Genomic DNA, 12,854 nt, shown 5'->3' on the forward strand with positions numbered 1-12,854 from the left:
GGGACAGGGGGAAGCCAACGTGAAAGAAGAGACGGGGGACGACAGGCCACAGCCAATGTTCCCTCTAATCTTTTTCCTTCCTGGTGCTGAATAAATTTTGTTGTGTGTCCCAAGGCCTGTGCACCACCCGTAGAAACACATGCAACTGGCCATGGATGCTCTGCTAAGCATCTGGGTGGCTTCTGACTCTCCCCTGGATGACTCATAGAATAGAGCTGGAAGAGACCTAAAAAAGCCATCGAGTCCAGCCCCCTGCTCTAAGCAGGACCAAGCCCATCAGATCGGCCCAGCCAGGGCTTTGTCGAGGCGAGACTCCACTACTTCCCTGGGGAGACCATTCCAAAGCTTCACCACCCTCCCAGTGAAAAAGTGTTTCCTAATGTTCAACCTGGACCTTCCCAACCGCAAGCGCTCAGCTTACAGGGAACACTGGGCACAGGGCGAGAAGGGGTGGGTGGAGTGACCTGTGAAGGGCAAACGGGGCAGCTGGGCCGAGAGGGGGCTACAAAGAAGAGGAACAAGAGAACGGGAGCCTGAGACAGTAGGTGAGTGGGGAGGAGGGGGAGGCTGCCTACGGAGGCTGAAGAGGTTTGCTGGCAGCCAGTGGGAGACAAGACAGACAGCCTGGGCCTTGTAATGGACAGACAGGGCTGCAGGGGGGATGTGTGCGGGACAAGTATCACCAGACGATGCAGCTGAGGACGGCTGAAGACCCACGAGCTCAAGAGGCTGCCGCAGCAGGGTGGGTGGGTGCTGAGGAGAGGCCAGAAAAGCCGGGCTGAGAGGTGCCAGGAGGGGAGCCAGGCCAGGGAAGTGATACAAGCAGCTGATGAGGGAAGAAATGAGAAGCCAACTTGTCCCTTTCCACAGCTGGGGAGAGTCACCTCGAGGCCCCCGTGCTGGGCCGTCTCTTTCAGACTGCCACCGTAATGCCCCAAGTGACACACTGTGATGAGTCTTGGCCGGTCTGGGCCTCTATTCAATAGCAGCCTGGCTCTCCGGCATAGTCCGTCGAGCTCTCCAGTGGAACCCGCAAGGGAAAGGCAGAAAGCAACGTGGAGAAGATCTCCTGAGACTGAAGGGCAACAACTGGGCCAGTCCTGTGGTCAGCTAGAAGCTTTCTCCGGAGGCAGAGTGAAGCGGAGGGGGCTCGTAGGTGGCCTATGCTCCATCTGGAGCACACGAGTGTAAGTCGAGTCTCTCCAGCCCGCCAAGACCTGTCTAAGCTGGGCTTTGGGGGCCCAACCACCAAACAAGGTGTGAGGGCCTGGTTCGGGGGTGCAAACCAGGCTTCCCTACGCGGACCCTCGTGCCTGAGTGCATGTTGGCTCTTCAACCGGTCTCCCTGATGCCCTCAGCCCCAGCTGGGCGGAAGTCCCCGGCACCCAGCCTGAGAGCACTCGCCTGCTCTGTTTCATATGCACCATTTTTACATTTCCTGCAGGCTGCCCCAGGAGATCAGCCATTGCGAAACAGCGTCAGCTCTCCCCTGCTCTGCATTTCCTCCCCGACTCCTTGCAGATCAGGCCTTCGTTTCCGTGCCTGAATGTGGATTCTGGAGGAGGTCAGGCATGCAAATATCATCCTGAGTCCTTCCTTGATTTTTTAAGAGCATGGGGTTCCAACCAGTGTTCCCTGCAAACTGAGCATGTGGGTAGCCACCCAGGAGAGATTTAGAGGCTGCCCAGCTGGTTAGCAGAGCACCCACAGCTGGCAGTGAGTGTTTCTGCCGGTGGTGCCCACCCACACACGCCTTAACAACATTTCTTCTGCACATGGATGGAAAATGCTAGCGGGAACACTGGTTACAACACAGGCTTTTGAGGTCTCCTTCCCAATTACTTCCCCTTAATTCAGCAATTTGGTTTTGACGTCCGAGCACCAGAGGAGGCCGTGGGAAGCGGAACATAAGTCAGAGGAACCACGAGGAGGCTTTTATAGACCAGCACGGCATGAAGAACCACAGCACACATGGATGCAAAGGTTGCTTAAAGCCACCTTCACCTGCCTAACTTCAACCTCTGCCCCAGGCACAGAAACAGAGGCACCAAGAACAGGCCCTGGGAATCTACAGGTGCCTGGTAGTCCACAGTGGCTCTCAAGGGATGTTACAACGGCTTCAGCTGGAACAATGACCTGGGAAGCCATCCGCCCTGGAATGATCGAGAGCTACTCTGCTGAAGACACAACACGTGCCAGGCCCATTTGGCTGCTGGCCCCGCCCCCATCCCACTCTGGCTCCACCCATTCATAGAATCATAGAAGAGTAGGACTGGAAGGGACCTCGAGAGGCCATCGAGTCCAGCCCCCTGCCCTCATGGCAGGACCGAGCACTTTCTAGGCCATCCCTGAAAGCCACCTATCTAACCTCTTCTTAAATATCTCCAGTGATGGAGATTCTACCACCTCCCTTGGCAATTCGTTCCAGGGTTTGATCACCCTGACAGTTAGGAAGTTTTTCCTAATGTCCAACCTGAACCTCCCCTGCTGCAATTTCAGTCCATTGCCTCTTGTTCTATCCTCAGAGGCCAAGAAGAACAAGTTCCCTCCCTCTGCCTTATGACAGCCTTTTAGATACCTGAAAACTGCTATCATGTCCCCCCTCAATCTTCTCTTTTCCAGACTAAACAAGCCCAATTCTTTCAGCCTTTCTTCATAGGTCATGTTATCTAGACCTTTGATCATTCTCGTCGCTCTCCTCTGGACCCTCTCCAATTTCTCCAATTCCCCAAGCCCCGTCCCTTCTCTGTCCCACCCAGCCCCTTGCTTCCTGCTCCACCCCCCTGCCCGAAGCCCCTCCCCCAAGCAATGTGAGCCAGGGGATTACCAGGGGGGTCTTAGCTTGGCAAAGCACCAGGGGAGGGGACAGAGCATCCTGGGGCCCAGCCACTTTGTGTCCTGGCACTGGGAGAGGGCAGTGGGGCAGAGAGAAGAGGGCTCTCTCCTTGGGCTGCCCTGAGCTCCTTGGGTCCCATCCAGATGACAGTTGAGGTGGCTGCTTCCTGAAATTACCCAGGGGCCTAGCATGGGCCTGCAGCTGCAGTCAGCCCCACTTCCTGCCCCACGGCTGCAGAAGCTTACAGCAGGGCCAGCGACCACAAAGAGCCTGTGAGGCTCCTGTTTGCAATAGCAGCAAATGAATGTTGGGAAACAGAATCATCCTCTTTTGAACCGCTCAGTGCTTGTAAAGACTGAATCTAACAAGTGAGCTTAATCGGAAAACCCAACCAGGGCCCTCTGGCTCCAGTCCCAGCTGCTCTGAAAAGTTGTCTCCCTGTACACGCATGTCCCAAAATGTCACAGCTCTGGAAATATCCTGAGCGCAGGAGAGACAAGCCCAATTGGCAGTCAGGACAGAAGGCACGAGGCAAGTGACCCTCTTGTAGAAATTTCTGTGGCCTCAAGTCCAGGCCCCTGCACCCACAGCAGGACCTAGCGGCAACTAGGATAGATGTTTATCTAACCTGCCCCTAGCTCAGGGGGCTCCAACTGGCCCTTTAAGGACTTCTTTGTGGCTCCCAATGTTATAATTGCAAAGTAAAACTACCCATTATAGGGTGAAATTCCTAGACTAGCAATGATATTCTGCTAAGAACCACTGCTCTGAATTTGGGTCTGGAAACTAGGTCTAGCAGCAGTACCATGAGTTCCCCCTCCATTGAGCCCCCCTGGACAGGCCATCCTGGCAACCACATTTCAGGAAGAGAGCCTTGGGATGCCTCAGAGGAGGGACAGGAACAAATGCTTGATTGTCTGTTACCATCTGCTTTGATTCTTTACATAGAGCACATGAAGGGTCACATCCATGCAAGGGATGCAGATGCCCACATCACCACTTCACACATGTAACACTGAGACCTCATCTGGCGTCAGTGAAGTCTCTGCTCTACAGCCTCAGCTGACCTAGCTACCCCATGCTGAGGAAACACATCCCAAGCTTCTGAGACCTTCCAGCAGTTCTTCCCAGTCAATGCACCGGTTGTAATGCTGACAGACCCAAGTTACCAGCACCAGGAATAAAACCCATGAGGGGAGGGTCTGAAGCATTGCACTCTACCGTCTGAGCCAAAGGCCAGCTGGCTGGCAGGTGAGGCTGTAGAGCAGAAACTTCACTCACCCCAGATGAGGTCTCAGTGCCTCTGGGTACTACACCCATAATTGTCAATTAGGCTACGTCTACACTACGTCAAAGGAGCCTATTTTGAAGTAAGAACATCCAAATAGGCTACTTCGACGTGTATCGTCTACACGTCCTCCAGGGCTGGTGCCGAAGTGGCGATGGAGAACGTCGAAAGGAGCTGCCCCGGAGGGAAATGCGGAGCGTCCCGCACACAAACGCTCCCCGTCGAAATAAGAGGCTAGCTAGCTACAGGGTAAAATTTGTCAAAGCGGCTTCTGGGTTTGGTGCCCATGTTGGGACCGCGCCATCAGCACAGTTTACAGATCGCCCTATCTCTCGGGGGCGCCCACAGCTCCTTGTTTCATTTGCTGGGTTCCTCTCCCGTGTTTTCAAGCAGCCAGCTTCTCTCTGGGTGGTACACCCAGAAGGGCACACACCAGGGAGCACAGCCCCATGCTGACCCACTCCTAGGTGGCCCTGCCGTTTGCTACTGTCTCGCTAGCAAAATCGCTTGCTATGAGGTCCCTGCAACCAGCGCTTCTATCTACAAATTGGACCGTTCTTGTCCAGCATCCACGGGACCTGACTGGTGCCAGATGAGAGAATTTGCTGGCCCACGGGTGGTCAATATTGTCTAGCAGCATTACCAACACTTTTGTTATTTACCGGGCTCTTAGAATAGTACCAGGGAGGAGCGGTGTTAGTCTGTATTCTAATAAAACAAAATAGCAATCATGTAACACTGTAACAAAATGATTTATTTGGTGATGAGGTTTCCTGAGACAGATTCTACGACATCTCTTAGAAAACATGTAGGAATAAATTAGAGCTAAATAACAGCCCAGAACACTGAGAGACCACAGGAAAGTTGACCACTGCCCTGATAAGTGGTTATTTGGCTAACTAAAATCGTTCCAGATTGCGAAGGTTGCCGGACGAGAGAGTTCCAGATTAGAGAGGCTCAGCCTGTCGTCTGGTGACTTGCCTTTCCGTGGAACACAGCACCCTTCCTCAGTGTTTCTTAAACTTTTCGAGACTGCGGATTACCAACCGATAACATTGTTTCTGCAGAACACTTCTGAATATTTCTGCCCAAAAAAAAATTGTTGTCAGGCCAAAATAAACCTCAACAGAAACACATACAGGAAAACCAAAATGAAGTAATTTAATCGGGTAACACAGCAACGAAGAAGTAACATTGTATCGGGCTTTAACAGCAGAAAATATAGGCCCTCCAAAACAACAAGAAGTCCTGGGGCACCTTATAGACTGACAGATATTTTGGAGCATCAGCTTTTGTGGGCAGAGACCCGCTTCGTCAGCAGGTCTTTGCCCATGAAAGCTTATGCTCCAAAATATCTGTCAGTCTATAAGGTACCCCAGGACTTCTTTTGAAGATAGAGGCCAACTCGGCCACCTCTCTGATACTTGTCACTGCCTAGACCCTCAACGTATGTGAGGTGTGCATGGAACATACTTTAAGGAACTCTGTACTGTACATGGAATGATAAACTCAGGGCTATCCTGGGGGCTGGGGCGGAGTGTGCACCCATGGGAGAGACATGCAGAGCCTGGCACGTCATGCCTTCCATGAGGTCTCCCCCACAGCCGCAACACCTGGAGTGCCTCTGCCATGCTACGTCCCACCCACCTCCGGGGCCTATTTTGGATGGTGTGAGGTACCTCACGCCCATTTCTGCTTCTGAGAATGGAGCACAGACCATGAACTGCGCATGGGTCGACGGACAGCCCAGAGCATTGGTGCTGGAACAATTCTAGAGGTGGAGGTTGCTGAGCTACAACCCCTCTCTTTAGTCCTGTCCGTGCTCATCACCATTCCCTGGGATCTTGGGCCAGTGGCCAAGCACAGACCCCAGAACCCCCCGTGCAGGTCTGGCAGCCAAGCAGAACGCCAGGCACCTGGGAGCCGGAAGGACCAACACTCCGGCAGGCTGGAGCAGAGCAGTGAGGTCTGCAGACTGGTGCTGAGATTTTCATGCGTGTCTGTATCAGAGGGGTGACCAAGTTAGTCTGTGTCTTCAAAAACAACAAGAAGTCCTGTGGGACCTTGTAGGCTAATAGATATCTTGGAGCATCAGCATTCGCGGGCAAAGCCCCGCTTCGTCAGATGCATGAAGGGGAGCGGGTTTCAGAGAAGGATTTAAAGAGGGTTTCCAATTCCTGAGAAACCTTCACGCTGCCTGCTTTGGACCCTTCCAGAGCACAGCCAGTGGTTTCACCCTCAGGTAGGTCCTGGCCATCAGGAGCGGAAACAAACTTCTCCTCAGGCAAAGGGCTGCTCTGGCTCTCACAGACAAGCACCTTTCCTGTTCACTCTCCTTCACCTCACTCCCATTTTCTGCAGTCCCCACAGACGGGTCAGGAAAAGTTTCAGGGAAATTCTCTTCCTCAAGAGCTTCCCCAAACAACAACTCACCTTTGTCTGGCTACACAGGGGCACTGCTCCCTTGAGCCACAACCAGCTCCTGGGTTTCACTTACTCCCAGGATCACTTCTGGCCCATCAGGCAGATTCCCACATAATCGCCCTCCAGGCAGATAGCTAGTGCCACCAGACAGAAGGTCAGGATCCCTTTCCTCCCTTCTGCTACCCGCTTCTTTATTTTCATCAGGCAGCGTAACGCCATTGCCAGTCTGCTCTTCCTGTGTCCTGGCTAGAAGATGACTCTGGTCAGACAGAGTCCTCTCACCCCTCCCAGTAACACCTCAGCATCAGGCAAAGAACAAGGACCAGAATTGTCTGGTCTCTGGGATTCCCTGATGATACTAACTGGATGAGACCGAGTTAAAGCATCATCCTCCCTGCGAGACACAGAGGTAGGCCCACTTCCCATCTGGGCTTCAGCTGCCCTCAGATCCAGCTCTGGGATCTTGGCCCCATCTCGAGCCCCCCCAGGCTCAGACAAAGGATTCACTTCCCTAGAAGCAGAAGCACCTTTCTTGCACCAAGGACCAGCGTCCTTAGCAGGGATGCCAGAGCCCATCCCAGAGCCATTCCCTCTGCTCCAGCCCCCATGGCTGGGTTTAGAGTCACACCTGGAATGCTCTTTCCTGGTTCCCTCGCCAGCCACCCCAGGCTGGGGAATCCTCCTCGGACAATGGGATAGTTTCCTCGTTGGCACCTTTTCCAAATGCAGGCTCTGCTCTCTCCCCAGACACGCTGCTGCTCTTCAACACAGACAGACAGTCGGAGACCCTCTCTCCTTTGTCCCAGCCCCGCTGGCTGGTTGCGACACACTCAAGCAGAGGGCCAGAGCTGACCAGGCCTGTTCAGTCCCAGAGGATGTGGCCCATTATCAGCAATTCATGTGGAGCTGTGAACATCAAGAGAGGCGACTGCGTGTCTGTGTTCGCCAGCAGCGTGGCATGCATGTGGTGTGCATGTGGTATGCGTGTGACATGCATGTGGCACACAGGTGGCACCCATGTGGTATGCATGTGGTGTGCACGTGGTATGTATGTGGCACCCATGTGGTATGTATGTGGTGTGCATGTGGCATGTATGTAGCACACATGTGGTATGTGTGTGGCACGCATGTGGCACTCATGTGGGCACGCATGTGGTATGCATGTGGCATATATGTGGTCCCTTATCGACCCAGGCCCCGGCTTATGCTGTCTGCCTCCCGCCACAGAGGCCAGCAGGGCCCTTCCATCTCCCCCTGGCACCAGCTTGTGCTACCCAGGCACACTGCCGGGCTCTGGGGCTGTGGGGCGTCTGGCTTTCCACAGCGTTTTGCGGCTTCAACTCAGTGCAAAATGGCGGCGGTTGCAGGGGCGCTCTGGGGCTGGGGAGGGGGGTTCTACGAGCCGTGCTGAGGGGCAGGGCGCTCTCCAGGCTCTTGGCAAGCCTGCGGCGGGCAAGACGTCGCCGCTGGCCGCAAGCGGCGAGCAGGGCACCACGGCGGGGGACAGGCAGGTGGCAGCAGCCGCCCTGCAGTTCTAGTGCTGACAGCTCTGGCAAGTCAGCAGCGTTCAGCTAGAGCAGGAGGGAGGGGAGGGGGTGCATTACTCTGGGGGAGGGGGCATTTATTTGGGGGGCTGGGGGGTGACTGGCTATGGGGGAAGGGGCATTTATTGGAAGGGCTGGGGATGACTGGCTGTGGGGAGAGGGGGCATTTATTTGGGAGGTGACTGGCTATGAGGGAGGGGGCATTTATTTGGGGGGCTGGGGGGTGACTGGCTATGGGGGGAGGGGGCATTTATTTGGGGGGCTGGGGGGTGACTGGCTGTGGGGGGAGGGGGCATTTATTTGGGGGGCTGGGGGGTGAATGGCTATGGGGGAGGGGGCATTTATTTGGGGGGCTGGGGGTGACTGGCTGTGGGGGAGGGGGCATTTATTTGGGGGGCTGGGGGTGACTGGCTGTGGGGGAGGGGGCATTTATTGGGGGGCTGGGGATGACTGGCTGTGGGGGAGGGGCATTTATTTATTGGGGGCTGGGGTGACTGGCTGTGGGGGAGGGGCATTTATTTATTGGGGGCTGGGGTGACTGGCTGTGGGGGAGGGGCCTGTAGTGGGGGGGGAGCCGGGGGAGTGGCGAATGCGGAAGGACCCCGCGCACAAGTGAGGCGACCCTTGAATTACTCTTGGCCACGGCTGTTTTAAGCTCTCCCTGGCAGGGTTCGGTTGCTCCCTTTGCCCACAGGAGGGCAGTGCGGCCTAAAGTATAGAGCACTGGCCTGGGAGTCAGGCCCCCGGGTGGCTTCCTGGCTTGGCCGGGGACGACCTGCAACCCCCTCGGAGCAGCTTCCCCCCCGCCAAAGGCCCCCTGCCCAGCTGAGTTCGGAGGCCACCAAAAATCTCCGTCCCCCAGACGCGCGTGCAGGGGCGGAGGGCGCTGCGGGGGGTTAAGTGGATCCGGGGAGCAGCCGGCCAAGGGGAGTTAATTGCCTTCGACTGCGTGGTGCCCTCCCCCGGCCTCACTGGCTGGGCACTAGTGCAATGAGCTGCACAGTCCTCCCCACAGCTGGGGGACACCCAACTCCCCACTGCCGCTCTCCCCGAGCCCCTGCTCACAACAGGGCTTCCTGACGGGGGTGCTATCAATGGCTCCGCAAACCGTTGCCCAGGCGCTGACGAGGCCAGACCCTGAGGAGCACAAGGAGTCACAAACACCCGCCGTGGAGCAAGGGAGCTTTAATAGGTGTGCGCCTGTTACAGCTCGGCACTTGTTTTTGGGAACAGCCACCTCTTCGGGCGTGCTGCACCCCGTGCCCGCCTGCAAGCTCACAGCGCGGCCTCGCTCGAGCTCTCATGGCCGAGCCATCTGGCTGTCAGTGTTGAAACCCGTGAGGTATCTGGAGTAAAGACGTGGGCAGAGGCCGGAGATCTGCTGCGCCTTCGGGATGGAGCCTTTACACGTGGTTCTCAGTATGCTTCTTCTTTCCCTGCAAGATCCTCATTGCCCGCTTCACCCACGGCTTGGAGGGGTCACTGCAGACCTTGTGGCCAGCCCGGGTCTCCAACCTGAGCGTGGAAAAGCAAGCGAGGTCAGTAAGGAAGGGCCACTTCGCATCTTTATTTGAAAACCGATTCCCCTTCCCTTTTCTGGTCTCACTTTCACACACTCTTGTCTGTCTTCTCTGGTTAGACTGTGAAGTCTTTGGTGCAGCGACCAGACGTCTCTACACCCCTCGCACATTCGGGCTCTGAGCTAAACCGGGGCCTTGTCATGCCATTGTAATGCAAAATATTAAGTGCCCTACCCGTCATATAGCTAGATTGCCCCCTTGAATCTTGCTAGACCAGTTTTTTCTCAACCCCGGGGTACATGTACCACTGGGGGTACACCAAGGTCTTCCAGGGAGCACATCAAGCTATCAGCCTAGTTTTACAACAGGCTGCATGGAAACACGAGCAAAGTCAAGACAGTAGAAAAGTTCACTCAGACAATGACTCGTTGCTGCTGCTCCATATGCCTAACGCTGAAATGTAAGTACGATATTTCTATTCCAATATTTCTATTCCAGTTCATTTATGTGATACTTGGCAGAAAGTCAGCGTGTTTCAGTAGCAGTCTGCTGTGAGATTTTTGCATGTTTTTGTAAGTAGTTTTTAAGTGAGGTGTAATTTGGCAGTGTGGAAAACCAGCCTGATTCCTGAAAAGGGTGCAGGAATCTGGAAAGCCTGGCTGGCTCTTGTTTCAAGACCTCAGATTACCTTAGGACCGTGTTTGTTGACTGGCGGTACGCGTACCCTTAGGGGAACGTGAGACAAATCAGGAGGTACTTACAATTTTTTTAAAGGGGTACATTATAAAACAAATGTTGAAAACGGTGTGCTTGGGCTCTTGGCTTCAATGAGTCTAAAGGAGCTTCTCCCTTTTGGAGGTTACCCCCTGTTAATCTCTTTGCAAAGTAAATCTCCCCTCTTTGGCACTTAACCTAACTCTGTGGCTGTCAACCATCTCTGCAACATGGTGCTGATCCCTTCTCTAACTTGCTGGTGCACCAGTAGTCAGGGAATCGGCCCCAGGCAAGAATGGGAGTTACTCACACAACAGCTTGACGGGCACATTCACTGGGGGTCCTGTAGAAATCCACCAGTCTAGAAATCTGAATAGGATCAGACGTGTACGTAAAGCAGCATTCGACAGGAGCGAGCAGTTTGGCTGTGAAAAAGAGTGAGAATTAATGCCATAGCCATTGCGCTGAAGCACTCTGCTAACGGGCTTTCTCACGGTGTACGCTCCCCCTTTTAGTCATCTCAGAAAACTGCACTACCACACTGAGAATTGTGGCTGACATTCGGGGTGGGAAAATTACTTAAGTAACAATACTTGAGTAAAAGTACACCTGCTGGGGGGTTACTTAAGTACAAGTCACCAGTGTCCTGCTGGAAAATTACTTCAGTAAAAGTACACACGCCGCCTCTTCATTGTACTCAAGTACCCAGAAATGAGAGCAGCTGTACTTTTACTTAAATAGCTTTTGGGGTACTTTCCCCACCTTTTCTGATATTCACCCCCCCAACTCTCCACCCTGGGAATGGGAATTCCCAGGCTAAGATGCAGGCACCAAGGACATCTACTCCAAAGACTCTCCGTTCATGTTGGCTGCTGTACTGGAGCTCTGAATCTAAGAGAACAAGTAAAAGTTGATGGTACAGCTAGACCTGCAAACACACCTGTGCCTCTGTGCACTTCATTGGTGTTATCCTAGGGTGCACAACGGGGCTGCAATGAAGTTTACAGCTCCTCCAGCCAGGATTTTCTGAAGTGCCTAACGATTACAGCTGCTTCCAGTTTGGGGTGCGCAACCTGAGATGCCTTCAAGAGGCCTGATTTTCAGAAAGCGTTGGGCACCTACCATCTGAAAGTTAGGCCTCTTTAGCATGTCTCCCTCTGGGCGCCCAGAATTTCAGGTTCCCAAACTAACTTGTTTTCCAAAGTGACACGGGTCAGATTTTCCCACTTTAAAAAAAGCCCGACTTTTAGCACTTCAAGGAGACTCCCCATTAACGGCTAGCAGTATCAGACACATGACACACAGTTGAATAACTCTAATTCCATCCTGTAGGAGGCAGTGATACAAATGCACAGTAGCCAGTACATTCTAGTGACTAACAATCAAATTGCTGCCATGCGTTATGCTGGCTTTCGCTCTCTTTGTTCTCCAGGACTTAAAGATGCTTCCATTTCTTAAAAGCTTGCTCTCTGCTGCTGTTTTGTCCCCACTGGATGCCAGAATCCTGTGTCTGCTGTGTCACAATTCCCTGACCTGGGAATGATCATCAGTCCACAACAGGATTATGGCAGTCCAAGGAGATGAACTCTTAAACACAGATCTCATTAGAAATAGAGGAAGGAATAAAATCTTAATACTATAATAAGCCCTGCCATACGGGGGAGGGGGGCCAATTTCTATTGATTCTCTTGAGAACTGGACTATTTTTCCGCTATAGTTTTCTTAGGTGGTTTCTCTAACCCTCCCAACAAAACTCTGCTGCAGTCCACCTGGTGCCTGATCCTGTTCCCCACCTCTGCTCCTGCAGCAAGTTTCCTACTTACCTGTTGCATATTGACAAGACACTGCCAGGAGGGTGGCCACCAGCAGAGCTGTCCTCAGGCTGATCATGGTGCCTGTGGAGTGGATTATCTGACTTGCTTTCTTCCCTTGCACTCAGAGGCAAAGCAGGGGCATTTATGCTGCCCGTACTGCCCACACAAGCCATGTTTCGCAGAACTTCGGCAAAGTTCAGGAGAAAAGCACCAACCCAGAAAGTGAAGTGAGATTCCACAAATTGTGTCTGATTTTAGCTCATGAGGAAGGAAACCCTGGACACAGCACTGGAAAACAAAGTACATCACTTCTGCATTCTGAGTAAAACAGCTAATGATCTCAGCCAGCCTGGCTTCTCGGGGGACCTCCAAAGATCCCCAGTCTAGATTCCCCACCCAAAAAAGTATTATTCTGCACTATCCAGGCCTTTTCTGCACAGGTGAGCTATTCTAGGTCCATCACACCAGTGAAGAGAATCACATCCAGCAGTTCTGCTACTTTAAATAGAGTTACTGCCAGGTCCACTTTAAACATACCTCTGGATTAGTTTTGATGAAGAACATCAGACTGACCACACTGGGCCAACCCAAAGGTCGATCTAGCCCAGCCAATGTGCTGCCTTCCAACAGTGGCCAACATCAGATGCCCCAGAGGGAATGAACAGGACAGGGAACCATCAAGTGATCCATCCCTGTTCCCCATTCCCAGCTTCT

The 12,854-nt window shown here is 53.5% G+C and overlaps 1 protein-coding gene across 1 annotated transcript; it reads right to left on the reverse strand.

Moving 5' to 3' along the window:
• Positions 1-9,268: 9,268 nt before the first annotated feature.
• Positions 9,269-12,233, reverse strand: LOC142020863 (monocyte chemotactic protein 1B-like). The gene is made up of 3 exons (XM_075009102.1): positions 12,150-12,233; positions 10,637-10,751; positions 9,269-9,607 (listed from the first exon to the last, which is right to left on the reverse strand). Exons 1-3 carry the CDS (start codon positions 12,214-12,216, stop codon positions 9,496-9,498), a joined length of 294 nt encoding a protein of 97 aa, XP_074865203.1. The 5' UTR covers positions 12,217-12,233; the 3' UTR covers positions 9,269-9,495.
• Positions 12,234-12,854: the final 621 nt, after the last annotated feature.

The sequence above is a fragment of the Carettochelys insculpta genome, chromosome 14 (genome assembly GCF_033958435.1).
Source record: "Carettochelys insculpta isolate YL-2023 chromosome 14, ASM3395843v1, whole genome shotgun sequence".
Taxonomy (NCBI): Eukaryota; Metazoa; Chordata; order Testudines; family Carettochelyidae; genus Carettochelys; species Carettochelys insculpta.

Bases quoted from the DNA above. Each gene is read 5' to 3' on its own strand.
- LOC142020863 (XM_075009102.1), bottom strand. From the start codon at position 12,216: ATGATCAGCCTGAGGACAGCTCTGCTGGTGGCCACCCTCCTGGCAGTG. The intron at 10,752-12,149 runs GTAAGTAGGAAA...TCTTTTTCACAG, and splicing joins GTCTTGTCAATATGCAACAG to CCAAACTGCTCGCTCCTGTC. The intron at 9,608-10,636 runs GTGAGTAACTCC...TTCCACGCTCAG, and splicing joins TGTGCCCGTCAAGCTGTTGT to GTTGGAGACCCGGGCTGGCC.